This window comes from Camellia sinensis, chromosome 13, assembly GCF_055761805.1.
Source record: "Camellia sinensis isolate YWXY chromosome 13, ASM5576180v1, whole genome shotgun sequence".
Classification (NCBI taxonomy): Eukaryota; Viridiplantae; Streptophyta; class Magnoliopsida; order Ericales; family Theaceae; genus Camellia; species Camellia sinensis.
Window position 1 is genome coordinate 119,779,281 of NC_138973.1, and position 17,104 is coordinate 119,796,384.

The following is a 17,104-nucleotide window of genomic DNA, read 5'->3' on the forward strand; positions in this document are numbered from 1 at the left end:
ACTGATATACTGATAAATGACTATTTTCAATACTGAGAGGGCATTCATTCTTAACATCTTTACGAATAAATTATTCACTGGGCTTTAGTTTACTGTTTATATATATATATATATATATGTAGGTGTTCAGGCACCGGACCGGAGTTAGGAGCGTCGAATTAGCTCTTGTTTTGTCAAGCCAACCAACGTGCCTCACCTTGAGGTTCCAAGTGCTGCCAAGCTAAGGCTGCTTCGGGGTGTTTTAGATTCCCCCTCTTTTGTCTCTATTTTGTATCGATCGTATAGACTGAATGATATTCGTACTGTACTGTTATGGTAGAGAGTTGGTCCCTAACCTGAATGATTGTATGTAATGTTTGTATATCCTGTTTTGTCTTGAATGTGAATATGTTTTGAAAAGTCTTTTTGCATACAGATTGTCACAGCTCATTGGACATCTTTTAATTACTATTTTGGCTTCCACCAGCCCCTGTACTCTGTATTACTGTCTTACTGTTAAGCAAGCCTTCGGTAATCTCGGATTACTAGCCGGTTACGGTGCTAAACCCATAGGGGCGGGTTTGGGTCGTGACAAAATCTCTTTGGGGTATTTCTAGACTACTATCAACTAACTGTATAATCTGTGCTATGAACTTAAATGCCATGATCCTTTCCTCAATTTTTTTTATTTATTTTTTATTTTTATATAAACATTGTTGTGTATTGAACTGGGAGAAAGGAATGTGGTATGTGTGCATTTACTAGGCATTCAAAGCTGACGGCGTATCATGTCAGGTGTCGAAGAGGAGCTTGCAGCAGAAGGCAATGAACCAAAAACCTTCGAGGACATTTGGCTATCCTCAAAAAGTTAGGAATTTCTTTTGTTGTTTTGTAAAGTCCATATGAAATTTTAAATTTTCTTTTGGGATGTAATGTTGATGGAACGAGCTTTTGTAATTAAGGATATTTGTAATTATTCTGTTATTATGTACTTATTCCAACATCAATATAATTCCCTATGTTGCTTATGAGACCTTGTGTCAATACCTCTTAAAATCTGTCAAAAGGGTAGTGTGCTACCTAAGAAAGCTGGACTTAGAAGGGAGGCTAATTTGGCTCCTCCAGCGATTTGAAATCTTACTTGATTATTGGCCATAGGACTCATTAGTGACTTTCCCTTGACTACAACCTTAGTGTAGATTTGGGGTGCCACAGTGTACACCTCACATGTAGCCCCATAAAGATAATGGCACCAAATCTTCAGTGAAAACACAACAGCGGCCAATTCCAAATCATGAGTCGGGTAGTTCTTTTCATGAGGCTTCAATTGTCAAGATTCATAAGCTATCACTTTACTGTTCTACATCAAAACACAACCCAAATCCTTATACGAGGCATCACTATAAATAACAAATCCTTCTGTACCTAATGGTAAAGTCAAAACTAGTGCTATCGTTAGCCTTGTTTCTAGTTCTTGGAAAGCGGAATCTCTTTCATCAGTCCATTCGAACGGTTCTCCCTTTCGAGTAAGTTGGGTAAGTGGTACAACTATCTTTGAGAAGTCTTTTACAAATCTTCTATAATACCTAGCTAATCTCATGAAACTTTGGACTTCCTTCACATTTGTCGGTGTAGGCTAATTCACAATCACTTCAATCTTTTGCAGGTCTACTGAAATCCAATTCCTGTTAATCACATGCCCTTGAAACTTAATTTTCAGAAAATTAAATCCAAAAAATTAAAACCAAACCCGCTTCACAATTACAAATCAATTATAAACCCATCATCACCAAACCCACCACCTCTTACAAAATATCCACCCAACTTTTTTATTTTTATTTATTTTTAAACTAACAGTCAATTCCAACAATCAAGATAAATAATCTAAATTGAAAAGGAGTTTACATTTGTTGTAGATTCATCGCAACCCTTCCCTCCCTTCATCGCATCCAACCCCTCTTTTTCTCTCATCTCCTCTCTCCGTTCCATCTCCCCTTTCTCTACACCTTCGCAACCATCTTCCTCCTCCCCTAGTGCTGCCTTGTAACTTGCCTTCTCCTTCCTTCCCCTTCTCTTTGTGCAAATATGGTTATTATTAACTCACTCAGTTATTGACTCACCTACTCCAATGAAATTATAGGTAAATTTACATTGTTGACCTTACAAACATGGCACATGCTATGCACATGAGCCACTTTTGTCAAAAAAATAAATTGACATTATCGATTGGATTGAAACAAAACAAAATTTAGGTCTCATTTGGAAAGTTGGCTATTTTAATAGGCTATTTTAGTTTTTGACTATTTTAGTAGTCTAAAATATTTGTATTTGGGAAGAGAGTTGGATTTTTTTGTAATTAGATGTGATACTTGTGAGAGAAAAATGAAATGATTATAGGTTTGATATGGCATTTTGTCTTATCAGCTATTTTAGTTTATTTTTGTTTTTTTGTGAATTTTAGCCCCCAAAAAAGCCAAATTTTGACTTCCCAATCAAGTCATTTGAAACTGCATGAATCAAAATGACACAGAAAGAAAAATATAGGGACTATTGATGTAATTTTCCCTTTTATTTTCTATTCTATTAGTTTATTGTTTTAGAAGAATTAGGATTATTATAAATAAAGATATAAGCCTTAGGGTAATAAAAAGACTTTTTTTATGATTAATGAAATTGTGAGCTTATATATTGTTTTGTTCCAGCCGTGGGTATTTTTTAGGATCAACAATTTTTTTTTTTTTTTAGGTAATAAAATCAACAATTGTTGATGTTTTATTTTCAACATTAATTATGAACCAATGAGTTTAAAATAGATCTTACTTCTCGTATTCATTATTGAATGAACGAACTATAAGATTATTGTCATTTCACGTTTCCTACTACTTCTTCCGTCTCAAAATATTAGTCTCTTTTCAAAAATTAAGGAATAAAATAATATGAATTCATTATTTTTTTCTTTTTTAGAATTAATTAATAGCACAAAAAGTGCAATTATGATAATTCATATTCTCAAAAAAAAAAATGTATTATCAAAGGATAATTTTGAAAAATTAATATTTTAAAAATATAATAATTGTACTATAAAAAAATTAGATTTCTTAAAAGAAATCATTATTTTGGGACGAATAGAATATATTAGTAAGGTGCAAGTGTTATCCGTGGGGATTGACACATATGTCGCTTGCACTGGCCACAATTGTTAGTGATAAATATAAATGTGATTTAAAGCTTTGAGTTATCAATAGGAGACATATGATATTGACCTCAAGTAAGTTCAATTATTCTTTATTTAAGGTTAAATTATAGTAATTTTTTTTAAACTATGATTCATTTGAATTTTGTTTTTCTAAAACTTAAATATTTAATAGTTAATTATTTTAAAATATTTTTTGTTAGAATTAACCCCTTTTGTTAGGATTTTGTCAGGGATTTATATAAAATCACATCATATGTAAGGCACATGACACATTTATCACTACAAGAAAAAAGGGTATATAACACGGAATCATTTGCGACAGTACCTATTACCGTCGCAAAAAGCGATTTTTTGCAATGATACCACTTACCGTCTCTAATAAATGGTTTTTGAGCGACGACACCACTTCCTGTCACAAAAAAAGTAACTTTTTGCGACGATAATAGGTGTAGTCGCAAATAATGTGCATTTTTTGCGACGGTAACCGCTGCTGTCACAAATAAAGTTGCTTTTGGGATAGCATGAAATGCAGTTGCAAATAAGAGAGTTCTTTGCAATGGTAATAGGTGCCGTCACCAAAAAAAAAAAAAAAAAAAAAAAGTGTTATTGTTTTGATATAACATTCTCTTTTCACCCATTTTTTCATCTTTCTGTTTCTCTATCTCTCTCTCACTCATCTCTCTTCTCTTTTTCTTTCTCTATCACCCTTTGTCTGTCTGTGTCTTTCTCTTTCTCTCTCCCCCTCTCTCTCTCTCTCATACTATGTTCGCGTTGCTCACTCTCTCCCTCTACTCTTCTCGATTTACCGATCTCCCTCTCGATTTATCGATCTGTTTTTTTCTTCTCTCTCTCTCTCTCTCTCTCTCTCTCTCTCTCTCTCTCCTCTTTTAATCGCTCATCTCTCATTTCTATTAATCACTTGTCGAAAAAGGAAAAAGTTAAAAAATGAAATGGGCCTGTGTGTGTGTGCGCGCGTATCTCGCTCATCTCTCTCTCTCTCTCTATCTCTCATCTGTCTCTCTCTTTCACTCATCACCCCACTCTCTAGTTCTCTCATCGGTCTTCACTCTCTATCTCTCTCACTCATCTGTCTTCTCTCTCTCTCTCTATGTCTCTCTATATCTCTTGTTCATCTCTTTTTGCTCTCTCTCTCTCTCTCTCTGTTACTCACCTTGTTTATCTCTTTTTTTTCTCTCTCTCTATCTCTTTCTCTCTCTCTCTCTCTCTCTCTCACTCATCTCTCTTTTTTCTTAATCACTCATTTCTCTCTATCACACTCATCTCGTTCTCTTAGCCCGTTGTTGTTGAAAGAGGAAAAAGTCAAAAAATGAAATGGGTCTCTCTCTCTCTCTCTCTTACTTCTCTCTCTCTCTCACTCATCTATCTTCTATGCCTCTATCATCTCTCTTTGTTTGTCTTACTCATCTCTCTTCTCTCTCTTTTTATGTCTCTCTCTATATATCTCTTGTTCGTCTCTTTTCCCTCTTTCTCTCTCGCTGATCATCTTTTGTTTCTCTCTCTTTTTCTCTTTCAGTTTACATTTACAAAAATTTAAAAAACTGTCATAAAAACTTGTTTGATAATTTTTTTGGTTTATAAATGGTTGTCTCAGTTTGTAAATTTGAGGAGAAAACATAAACTCAAAAAATGAGTTTACGTTTGTTTTAAAACAGAAATTTAGAAATTTGACTGAAATTTTTTTTTTCAATTAACTTTTTTTTTTCCAAATAATTTTTTTTCAAGTAAATTTTTTTTTCAAATACTTTTTTTTTCAATTAATTTTTTTTCAATTAATTTTATTTTCAAATAATTTTTTTCGAATTAATTTTTTTTCAATTAGAATGTGTATGATCCCATTGTCATAAATAATAAATAAATAAATAGAAATATTTTAGGTCTGAATAAACATATTTTTTACTTTATGTTTTTAAAATTTTCGAACATTTTGTTCAAATCAAACGTATTTGTTATTTATATTTTTCTAAAAATAAACAAAAACAAATTTATAAAAATTTTGTAAAAAGACATAAACGTTACCAAATGATATCTTAAATTTTCATTTGCGACGGTGAATTTGACATCGAAAAAAATAAAAAATAAAAAACCCAAAATCTGATTAACGCTCATTTTTCTCGCTCAACCAAAAATCTCCAATCTCAAATCCCTAATCTTTTGAACCAAACCATATCTTCTTATGACCCTCTCTCTCTCTCTCTCACTCTCTCTCTCTCGACTGTGAGCAGCGACAGACGACGGTGTCGAGCGATGGCAGCGACAACGTGAGACTGGATCGAGCAACGGCAGACGACGGCGTCAAGCGATCATCACCACCTCCCAGTAAGTCTCACACCTCTCTCTCCTATTCTGTTTTATCTTAGAGCCCTGATTTTTACCCTCTAGGTGTCACTCTCCCTCAAGAGATTCTACACTTCCTGCCATCGACTTAACCGCCTTTGTCTCCACCGTCATCTCCAACTTAAACAACCTATTTGATAACGCCCAACCCCCTATTACGATGACAAAACCCTAGATGTATTCAAGCTCGATTATAAACTGGTATGCATGTAGTTCATGATCGCCTAATTGAGGAGGAGGAGATGAAGAACAAAGACGTGATTCAATTGGAGCAGGAGTCTGTAATTCCAATTCTAAAGCCGAAACTCATCATGACGTAGGCCAATCTCATTAGTATGATATTTCCTTCTCTTCTTATTATTTGCATATTCCCTTTTGTTTTGCCTTAATCATTTTCTAAAATCCCAATTTCCAATCATTCCCTAAACTCCCTTTCTCTCCGCAAATTCATCATTCAAACACAATATTATCAAAGTTTTTACATCTTACTTACTGCTAATGCTACACTCTAATCTGATTTTTCCTTGGTATTGAACCCACACTAAATTTCTCATGAACTGAAATGGGCAGTAAGTACTAACGAGATAGTTTTTGTTTTTCTAACGAATTTTGGGTTTGACATTGATTTCACATCATTTTGTTTTTTGGCAACCTGCAACTTGATGCGGGCATAAAAGCATTTCTATTCTTTCTTTCCATTCGCCGCCCTCACATGAACCGGGTAGTGGGCACCTCAAAGACAACCCCACATTCGTTGTCCTCACACGGCCAAGTAAGTGGGCACCTCAAACACATTTCATGACATTTACATTTCTTATCCAATGTCAACAATTTCAAGGATTTTTTTCCAAGTTTTGACTTATCAACATTCACTTCACAATCATCATGAACAAATCCCGAGGGTTTACATAAAAATTTGGTGCTTTTCCTTCCAATAGTTTTTTTCCCTTGATTCAATATTTACACACTATTTCGTAGTTAATGTTATAATCCATCATCAATTTCAAGAAACACTTCCTTGCATACAACCCATAGATATGTATGTATACATATATATACTTCATTCATCCCAACAATCCCATAAATCTTAAGATTCATACCTATTTAAACCAAAATGTGGATATACAAGGATAAAGATATTCCTACCTCAATGTTGTACAACGGAAGATGAAGGTCCACCCGATGAGCTCTCGAGATACCATGTTTTAATCGTTCAAAGTGTAGCTTTTAGAGAGGAGAACGATTTTAATAAAGGAGCTAAGATCGATTCTTGCTAAATATAGATGAAATCTAGGGCCTTAGCACTAGGGTTTACAAAAAGAGGAAGAAAGAGAGAGAGAGAGAGAGAGAGAGAGAGAGAAGATGAACAACTGAGTAAAAAATGTGTTCAGAACGTGTTTTAAATCTGTTGTCCCGACATGACTGCTCGAGCACAACTTTCTTTGCTCGGTGAACAACACAAATTCGAGAGGATCACTCAGCGATACTTCCTCCGCTCGAGTGAAAAGATGACAGGTTCCAGAAGTTTTCCAAGGCTACAGTGAAAATACTAGAAGCAAACATTCTACACCTGAGCGATAACTTCTTCGCTCGAGCGATCTTGCCTGCAAAACTACAAACTACTGGGAGTTGAAGATTTACACTCAAGCGACAAAAGTTTTGCGTAAGCGACCCAAAAAACTCAGGTGTCACATTAGGTACCTCTGTTCTCAACAAATTCATGTAAACCAGGATCTTAGAAATACTAATAGTTGTGCTCCTTTGATTGTTTGATCATTGTCCACCATCTCCATATGGCATCTTCCACAAATGCTATATGTATTTTATGACACATGGATTTATAATTATATATAGAATACTAAATTATTTTTTTGGTTCAGTATTTTATTTTATTTTATTGATCGTTATGTTAAGAATACCTTTTTGATAAAAGAAATAATGGTCATATGGAAGCTGCAAAACTGGAACTCATTAATTGTCGCTCGATTGTGCCAACCTAGTTGAAATGTCTCATGTAAAGATGAAGCTTCTTTCATCTATCCTAATTATTTCGACGTAATTTTTATTCTCGAGTTAAAAGAATCTTTATTTGTCTAAAAATAAAGTAAATAAATAAATGGAGAAAACAAAGTGGTTGGGCATTTGAAAAATTGCCAAGATAGCTAGCACAAGCAGGATAAGCTAGAGAAGCCCCCTCCATTGGGGCTTTTTTTTTTTTGTTGAACATTTTGAGTCAAAAATCGCGTACACTCTAGACTTCATATTTGTGGACCTTGAATTAATTGGCAATGATTGTGACTGAGCTGACTACTAGGGAAGACAACCATAAAATTATTTTCAAAGACTTCATTGGAAGGTAGAGAAGAAAATTTGACATCTCTAGCATTACCCTTATTATATTAGTAAGCATTTGAGTTAATACTTTGGAGTCCTAAATATCATTGCCATAGTCACAATTTCAGGGATGGATAGCATGAGGAGGAGGCCAGACTGCTGTTTGTTTATTATTCTTACTTGATTGGTCGGCTCTTTGATCTTTTCCGTTCATGCATCGTTACTTGGACATACACTTACAGTTGGCCAAGTTATGAAAGATTGGGATTTCTTAGAGTCTTCAAACAAGTGCTTTCGACTGCTGTTCTTTAGCTCAGAGTCATCCAATAACTTGCGTTACTTGGGAATTCAATTTATGAATTTCGGTGAATGGATCAACGGTAGAGATTAGGATAAGATGGTTTGGGTTGCCAATCGTGGCAAACCGTTAAGAGGAACTTTAAACATCAGTCATGATGGGAACTTGATGTTTACCAACTATAATGGCACCTTCATCACCATAAATCAAGAAGAACAACCTATTCTGAGCAATGACACAAGTGCAACTCTACATGATACGGGTAATTTAGTTTTGAGAGAAGGAAAACACATCGTGTGGCAAAGTTTTGATTACCCATCTGATACGTGGCTACCAGACATGAAATTGGGTTTGTTTAAATCAAGTAAAGGTTGGCCATAACACCGTTTTCTCACTTCACAAGTCAGTCCACAAGTTCCAACTCTAAGGGCGTTTACTTTAGATGTTGATCTAAACAACACAAAGCAGCTTGTGATCTGGCGAAGAGGAGTTGTTTACTGGTCTAGTGGGATGTGGAATGGATATAATTTTAGCTACTTTCCACATAGTAATAATCAATTCAATTTCAACTATTTCTTAAATGAGAGCCACAGCGATTTTACTTTTACCAGAACTGATAATGATTTTCCATCTTGGATTGATATAGACTCATTTGTGAACATTTGTATATTTAAAATAGAAGACAATGGTTGGTCGTTAGATGCACCGTATTACTGTGATGATAGCCAAGGACTAGAATACAATTATAATCCGAGGTGTGTAGCCCGTAATCCATCCAACTGTACGGCAGGAGATGTGTTTATTAAGAAAAGCGGATCAACACATTCAAGTATTACAACTAATAACGTCAGCCAGGGTATCAGTGATTACAAGGAGATATGTAGACAAGATTGTGCTTATACTGCTTATGCTCCTAGACTACCTGATAGGTCTGGGTGCCAATATTATTTTTTTTTTTTTTTTATTTTTTTATTTTTTTTTTTTTTATGGAGAATACTATGGCTCTTCAGAATATATATTTTACATATTATAGGGAGAGGTTTGATGTGAGTAGTGATTAGAGAGGAAAAACTATATTAATGGTCCAACAATGGTGGGATGACTGGAGAATGAGTAGCTAGGCACGAGTGAAGAAAATAGCTGAAGAAGAAATGAATGGCAATGCATAAATGAGCAGCATCTCCCCCAAATTCCCAATAATCCTCCTTTTTGGACCTTGGGAAATGGGTCATATTTATAGGCTTTTCATTGGTACCAAGAGGACACCAAGTGGCCAAATAAGAGAAGACAAGTGTCCCTAAGAATCACATGGAATATTTTGCCTTGAGCCACCAGGCTGAAAGTGCCATGCGTCCCTCTGCATGTACTGTGTACTATCTATTTGGCACAAATGCCTTAGCAAGTGGACTTGCGGCAGGAGTGTTTGGCGCTGCAACTACCTTTTGAGCCTCAGCAAGTGCACTTGCGGCGGTAGTGTTTGCCACTGCATTTACCTTCTCAGCTCGAACCTTAGCAAGTGTACTTGCAGTGGTAAACCTTTTTGTTGCACTTGCCTTCTCAGTTCTTTTTAGCCAGTACATGCTTTCTCAGGACTTCATAGCCTACTATCAGCCATGTTTTCATGTTCACCTTAGCAAAGCGTTCACCCTTAGCCACCTAATCATAAACCCCCTAGCTTTCCAGGGCGAAGGCCACAGCCAAGCCTGCTATTAGCCATGCTATGCATTAGTACCAAGCCCAAGGGGCTTCCTTAGTCCTGCCTAGGTGACTAAGGTTGGTCCATGACCTGGGTAATGGAAAGGAAGTCCCTTACACTCGGGCTACCTTGCTCTCATCTTCGTAGGCTCACTGCGGTATATTGGTACCTCTGGGCCTGCTATCGGCTCCAACCAGTAAGCTTCGAGGCCTATTATCACTGCTAAGATAAAAATGACTTTGGAAGCCTATTATCAGCCTATGCTAATAATGCCTTGGGGCCTGTTATCAACGCCAACTATTAGCCTCTACTTGTGGAGAGGAAGCTTCCCTCAAAGGCTGTTATCACTTTGGCGGGGTGTTCCCTTTGCAAGTTAGTTGCTACGGATGTAGTTGCTGTGGTAGTCATTTCCAGAGGCAAGTTCAAATGGTAGTCCCGATAATATTGGAGATGGCGGTGTCGACAAAATACCTTCGCAACTTACTCTCTGCAAGTGTTGCCTCTGCAACTTCGTTGCTCCAATCGTCTCTTTCCCTCAGCAACTTCAAATGGAGGCGGAATTAGTAATACTGGGAATGGCAGCGCTGAGGCAAAGTGCATCAGCTACTTGAGCCCTGTAAGTAATACCTCTGCAACTTTACTTAGACACTTTTCCTCGTGGAGTCTGTTCAGATCTTTAGGGGGTCAGACTTGTTTTAGTCTATTGTTGGCCCACTTCATTTGGGCTTTAGTCCATGCTCCTTTAGTCATTCTTGGTCACCTAAAGGGGGCAACCTCAGCACTTAGGCCCCTACTTAATTTGGACCTTAATTTTTGACCTTTTACATTTGCCCCCTTGTGCGCGTGAAGGACACACACCTTGTTATGCCAACAAGTAACCCTGGGGTTGTATTAGTTGGGTCAGAGTTTGCGTCAGCTCTCTGTAAGGTCATAATGACTTTGAAAAAGTTTGTTTGACTGATGGGTCATAATGGTCTTGGGGAGGCGCGTTGACACCTTTTCTTTAATTTCTCTATAAATAGGACCCCTTGGGTCCACTGGTCCCCAACTTCCACCAAATTTCATGTTCTTGTCTTCTCTTCTCTTTCTAGCCCCTTTCTTCTAAAGCCTTCTTCTCATTTCTTTATTCTTCCTCATGGCCACCACCAAATTTTTAGCCGACAAGCTTGTCCCACCTAGTGTCGAATGGAGGAGGGCCCTATACTTTGGTGGGACTTGCCGACCCCTTCTGGAGGGCTATTGACTCCTTTGTTCCCGATGCTCCTTCTTTAGAGGAACCCCTATTTCTTTTCGGTGAGGCTTCCTTAGACGATGCTGACATGGTCAACCCTATCTCGATATTGCTGTTTTGGGTTGAGCATGGTGATTTGCCCCATTCATATATCTATTACCGCACTCACTCAAGCCCTCTAGCAGACTGGTCCCTTTGGGTCGACGACGTCATTGCGGACGCCGACTTCAAGCAACATTTGAGGGACATTCGTCTCTTCAATACTGTCTTGATTTCAAGGGAGTTATCTATGTGCAAGGTACAGACCAACATAGATGTGGTCGTTTCTCGTTGGAGCCGCGATACCCATACTTTTGTTCTTGCTTGGGGGGAGGTAACCCCAACTTTTGGAGATGTTGCTGTTCTTTTATGCCTGAGCACTCGTGGATACTACCCTTTTGACCCTACATCCCTAACCGCTGCGGAGCAAACTACCGTTACTGCTCTTCAAGGTGCCTTTCGAGAAGCACAGAAATACGACTCTTGATATGATCCTAGGACTGGAGATTTGCTTCAAGAGAGGCGAAAGAGGGACACCACAACCTACCTCTCTTGGTTGAAGGACTTTTTCAAGGACATGCAACCAGTCATGGGTGACATTATAGAAAACAACTGCAACTCCATAGTTGCCCCGGGTTATCGTGGCAACTTGTACCTGGCTGCATTTGTTAGTTATTTCATCTCTTTTTTCGTTCTTCCCAGCAACCCTACTGAGAGCATCAACCCCGTTTGTATTCCCTCTTGTCGTCAAACTTTGTAGTGGCAATCAAATTCCCTTGGCTCTCCTCTTCTTTTTGGGAATTTGTATTTCTGTCTCGACCTTATTCACTCAAACATGGAGAGGTTCATGAGCCGATATGATGTATGGAGCTTTGTACGCACCCAATTCCTGACTTTTTTCTTTTATGAGCGGTTCATTGTTATCGGTCCTATTCCCAAGGAGTATGAGCCTTTCTTTGCTGAAGAAGTTCTTGATGTAGAAGGTCATCCCATCCTAGATGCGGAGGGAATGGCCGTTATAAGGAAAGTACGCAACTCCTTTCCCGCATCTTTAGGTGGTCTAGTGTGGGCACTAATAGGCCCTTCATGGATTACATTCATTGTGTGGAGGACTGTGTATTCCGCCCTTTTACCCAAACTTTGGCAGACATTTCTGTTGTCCCTTTCTACTTCTTGAAGGTTCGTTGTGTTGACTTTTCTCTTGAAAATATCCAAGGCAACTCTCTTCTTGTGGCCGCTATGGTCCGCCCTAGATTTCTGCTAGCGTGGAATGAAGAGGGCATATCCAGTGTTGTCTATCGACTAGATAGGGTCCTTAGGCAATTTGGTATGGACAAGGCATTCCATACACTCCTCCACCCTAAACAGACTTCCATCAGAGTTTCCAACAATTCACTCATGATTACACTGCCTTACTTGTGGAGGGTTTGGGTCTCATGGAGTTACCTTCACTCTGGAGAGAAGATGTCTTTATCCCCCAGTAACAGACTATTTTGGCATCGTAACCTCATTTATTTTTTCAAATTTTGTAATAGTGATCTAGTTATCCCTGCAGTGGAACCCATTCCACAAGCTGACCTATCTCTTCATCTTCCTTCTTGTCGTGGGAAACAGACCAATCTATTTTTCCATTTTAAACTTGTCTTTGTCCGCCATAGAGGAGCCTCATTCATCTGGAGCGGTGTCTGTCTAACCTTTGCAAGTTTCTCTTCCCCCTATTGGTACGACAGTGCGTATGACTTGCTCTCGGCTAAAGGCAGCCCAAGAGGCGGCGACATCAGTTACTGAGGCTTGTGCCTCGCCAACTAGGAAAAGACTCCGAAAGGTACCAAAACTTGGAATATATTCATCATTCTTCTATATTTCCTTGGCCCTTTTCATCTTTATTCTAATAGCTACATTGTTTTCTTCTTCTCAGGGTCTATTGGTCTTAGGACACGATATTGTTTCGGCTTACCATCAGGCCCTAGAGGTCCTTCAACTACTATTGGGCTATCCTTAGATTCAAATGACGACGACAACCTTCTTATTGCTTCAAGGCTTACTAGACTCAGAACTCATATGCTGATACTCCCGGATACTAAGGAAGAACCAACTGTTGAGGCTGAGCCAATCGTTAAGGCTAAAGACATGGAAGAAGGTCATAACATCCCCCCTACCAAAAATGGACAAGTACCCTCTATTGTGGAAGTTATAGAGGTGATATGATTGCTGAGGGTATTGAGGTTCCAATCCCTGTTGATCTCGTTCATTTTGACCATTCCTCTGTTGGTAGGAAAGATTTCCTTCCTAAAACTCTGGGAGAAGAGTGTGGAGTAAGAAAGCCATTTGAAGATGAGCCACCCCTAATGGATGCTGGATCTGGGGATTCTTCTCAATCCATTGAGTCTCCTCTAGTTCAACAAACCATAGCTTCTAGTATCCCAGTTGTTGAGGGGGGTGAAGATGTAGCGGCCACTCCTAATGTGGGCCCCCCAAACTTGACCCAACTTGCAGAGGCAACTCCCAACTTGGCCACTTCTGGTGCTACTGCTGTAGCTGGTACTTCCGACCCAGTTGCCTCAGCAACTTCTGAGCAACTTGCTGATCTATACCCCACTTATGGTCTTGAGGTGCCAACTAATCTTGGGGAATCACAAGATTTTTATACGGAGATGGACACCACCGCTGTGCCAGATTTGAATGTTGGGGACTACCACGTGGATGATCCTTTCTCGGAGCGACAGGGCGATGTGGGCAATTTTGGCCTATCCTACGAGGTTAGTTCACCTGGCCACCTCTTAGCATCTACTCATTCCAATGCTGTTGGGCAGTCCCCCTCAAGAGAGGTGAGTTGCCCTTAGGCTTTTGGTCGCACTGCAAGTCTCCTTTCCATAATTCAAGCTGGTAGTGGTATGAGAGAGTGCGGATAATGTGGCCATGATTGCCTCGTCAGAAGAGACCATCAGAGACTACGAGGGTGCTTTAGAGTAGCACCGTTAGAACTTGGCTCGATTCAAGGAGAAAGACTTTGCTCTCGTTGCCCAGCTACCTCAGGATGTGACTTTGACGGGCTCCCTGATTAAGGATTTACTTTGATGTATTGTGATCTTGTTATGGCTTCTTTTTTTTTTTTTGGCACTCTTGTTATCCTTTTCTTTCTTCTCTTTTCCTTTGAACGTTGTAATCATGCTTTGGGAAACTCTGATTTCTATGAGAAGTAAAGATATTAAGTAATTGAATTTCACTTCATTGCTTTTACATGATTTCTCAAAAATGAGTAGGGCTTTTGCCATGAAGAAACTTTCACTGTGACTAAGTGCTTACAAAAGTAAGATTCCAGTAAGTGTATGAAATTTTCTTTACACTATGTTTGGAAATATCAACAAAGAAAATTTGCAATTCTTTTCTTAACCAAAAAAAATAAAAAATAAAAATCAAGGGAAATATTCTTTTACATATGTAGCGTTTATAGGGCCAATTTTGAACCTCTCATCTATCTTTACTAACTTGTAATACCCACTGTTGCTTGCCTTAGCAACTTTGTAAGGGCCTTCCCATCTTAGTGAGAACATGGGAATTGGTTGCCCCCACATAATCGCATCTATCATCTTTTATACCAAGTCCCCCTCTTTGAACTCCCTGTGTTGAATAGACTGATTGTAGGTGCGGGCTATGGACTGATGGCACTTTTCCATTACCCTTGAGGCCCGATCCCTTCTTTCTTCGTCTGTCTCTATGTCATTCCTTCTGGTATCTCGAACTAAGTGTGTAGACATAGCCATTCTTGCCGAGGGTACTGCCAACTCAACTAGTAACACTGCCTCAGATCCATACAATAGGGAAAATGGGGTTGCTTGGGTTGGCTTCCTCTTTGACATTCTGTATGCCCAAAGTGCTCTCCCTACTTCATCCATCATCTTACTCAGTATTCGAATGAGGGTTTTGTTGGTTGCCTCAGCCTGTCCATTCTCTTTGGGGTAATATGGAGTAGACTTGTGGTGCTTGATTTGGTAGGTGTCCAGCAATCTTCCCACATAGCGATTTACAAAAGGAGTTCCATTACCAGACAACATCACTTTAGGTATATCAAACCTACAGATAATGTTTTCCTTGATGAAGTTAGCCACTCTTGCTCTCTACCCACTTGGTGCTAACTTTAGTCGCTACAAGTATCTATTTGTGGCCTTTGGATTGCTACGCTATAGGACCCACCAAGTCAAATGCCCAAGTATGAAATGGGTAAGGGGTCTTGATGTTGTGCAGATTAACTGCTGGTGCATGTATCAAGTTCCCAAACTTTTGATAGGATTGGCATCTCCTTACAAAGTTGTTAGCATCCTCCTCTATTGTCGGCCAATAGTAGCCGAGGTGGATGAGGTGTCTGTATAGTCGTTGCCCTCCTTGATGCTCTACCTTATGGGTTTCCTTTAGCACTTCGTTTGCCTTTTCTTTTGATAAACAAGCCAAAGGTGCCCCTTCAAAGCTTCTTTGGTATAGCTTGCCTTGGTCAAAGAAGAAACGGAGGGCTCGCCTCTTAACTCTGATTGCATCAGCTTTGTTCTCAAACAGTGTGCCATTTCCAAGATAGTCAATATTTGGTTGTCTCCATTCTTCGCTGCTTAGGAAATGAGCTTCTTCTTCTTTAGGATGAGATTGGCATTTTGCACATTGCCTCTACAACTCAGTACTTTCCTTTTCTATCTCTGGCCAGTAATACCCTTGCCTTTGTATCCGTTAGTATAGACTGATATATTCATCTCCGTAAGACTTACCATATATCTGTTTAGGTCTGCATGTTACTTTTTTTCTACCGACGCACCTTGCTAACAGGTTGTTGGGACCACAAAAATACAACTCTCCTCTGAGGAGCAAGAATAATGCTAGTTCTACTTGTCTGATTGTTCCTTGGCCTATTTTTAGCTGTTGGATTATGTCTGCTTTCCATCCCTCAGCATCTTGCTCTATATGTCCTTCGACTAACACTGTTGGTGTTGTTCTTTTCTCGATGACGATGGCTATACTATCATCTGGTATGTTCACCTTTACCCCCAGTGTAGCCTGAGCATTGGGGAAACGGTTGTGTGTTTGAGGTGTGTGCTGGATGTAGACATCATCAAACTGAGTGAGCAACTTCTGAACTATGGTGCGGTATGGGGCCAAAAGAGGTTCCTTCAAGGAGAATCACCCAATGTTTGCTTGAGAACTAACTTGGAGTCACCCCAAACTTTCAACTTGGGGAGGCCTTTCTTTTGGGCAGCAATCAAACCCAGTATTAGTGCCTCATATTCAGCCTCGTTGTTTGAACATTCAAAGACAAGCTTATATGATAAGTGGAACTTCTTCCCCTCTTGACTGGTTAGTGTTATGCTAGCTACATATCTCCCAGCCCTTGAGGCTCTATCAAATTTTAAATCCCAATAAGTCTCTATCACAGTCACTGAGACATGGATCTCACCAGGTAGGGATACCGTTGCAGGTTCATGTTCACCAGATGGGAACTGTGCTAGCAAGTCTGCAAGTGCTTGGCTCTTAATAGCCTTGAACGTAATGCAAGTGATGTCATATTTTGCTAGAGCCAAAAGCCATCTTGCCATTCTTCTAGTCAGAGTGGGCTTCCTCTATCACTCCTAGTCACAATCAGAATTGGGTGTGCCAAAAAATGTGAAGATTAAGGCACTCAATTGGAGTATACTGTGATTCGGCACCATTGATTAAGGTCATATTTTGGAGTATACTGTGATTCTGAATTGGGTGTGCCATATTTTGCACTGTGAAGATTAAGGCCAAACAATGCCTCTCAATTGGAGTATACTGTGATTCAGCACCATTGATTTTTTAGCTGATGTAATAGACTAGCTTCTCAATGCCATCTATGTCTTGGACAAGTAAGGCTTCAATGGATCGAGATGTAGAGGTAAGGTACAGTAGCAGAGGCTTTGCAAGTTGTGAGGCAATCATTGTAAGTGGTGAGGTAAGTGCTTTTTTCACCAGATC

The 17,104-nt window shown here is 39.1% G+C and overlaps 1 protein-coding gene across 1 annotated transcript; it reads right to left on the bottom strand.

Moving 5' to 3' along the window:
* Positions 1-14,721: 14,721 nt before the first annotated feature.
* On the bottom strand, positions 14,722-16,704 carry LOC145805669 (uncharacterized). Its single transcript, XM_082900842.1, has 3 exons — positions 16,336-16,704; positions 15,930-16,279; positions 14,722-15,202 (listed from the first exon to the last, which is right to left on the bottom strand). Exons 1-3 carry the CDS (start codon positions 16,702-16,704, stop codon positions 14,722-14,724), a joined length of 1,200 nt encoding a protein of 399 aa, XP_082756968.1.
* Between the last annotated feature and the right edge of the window lie 400 nt (positions 16,705-17,104).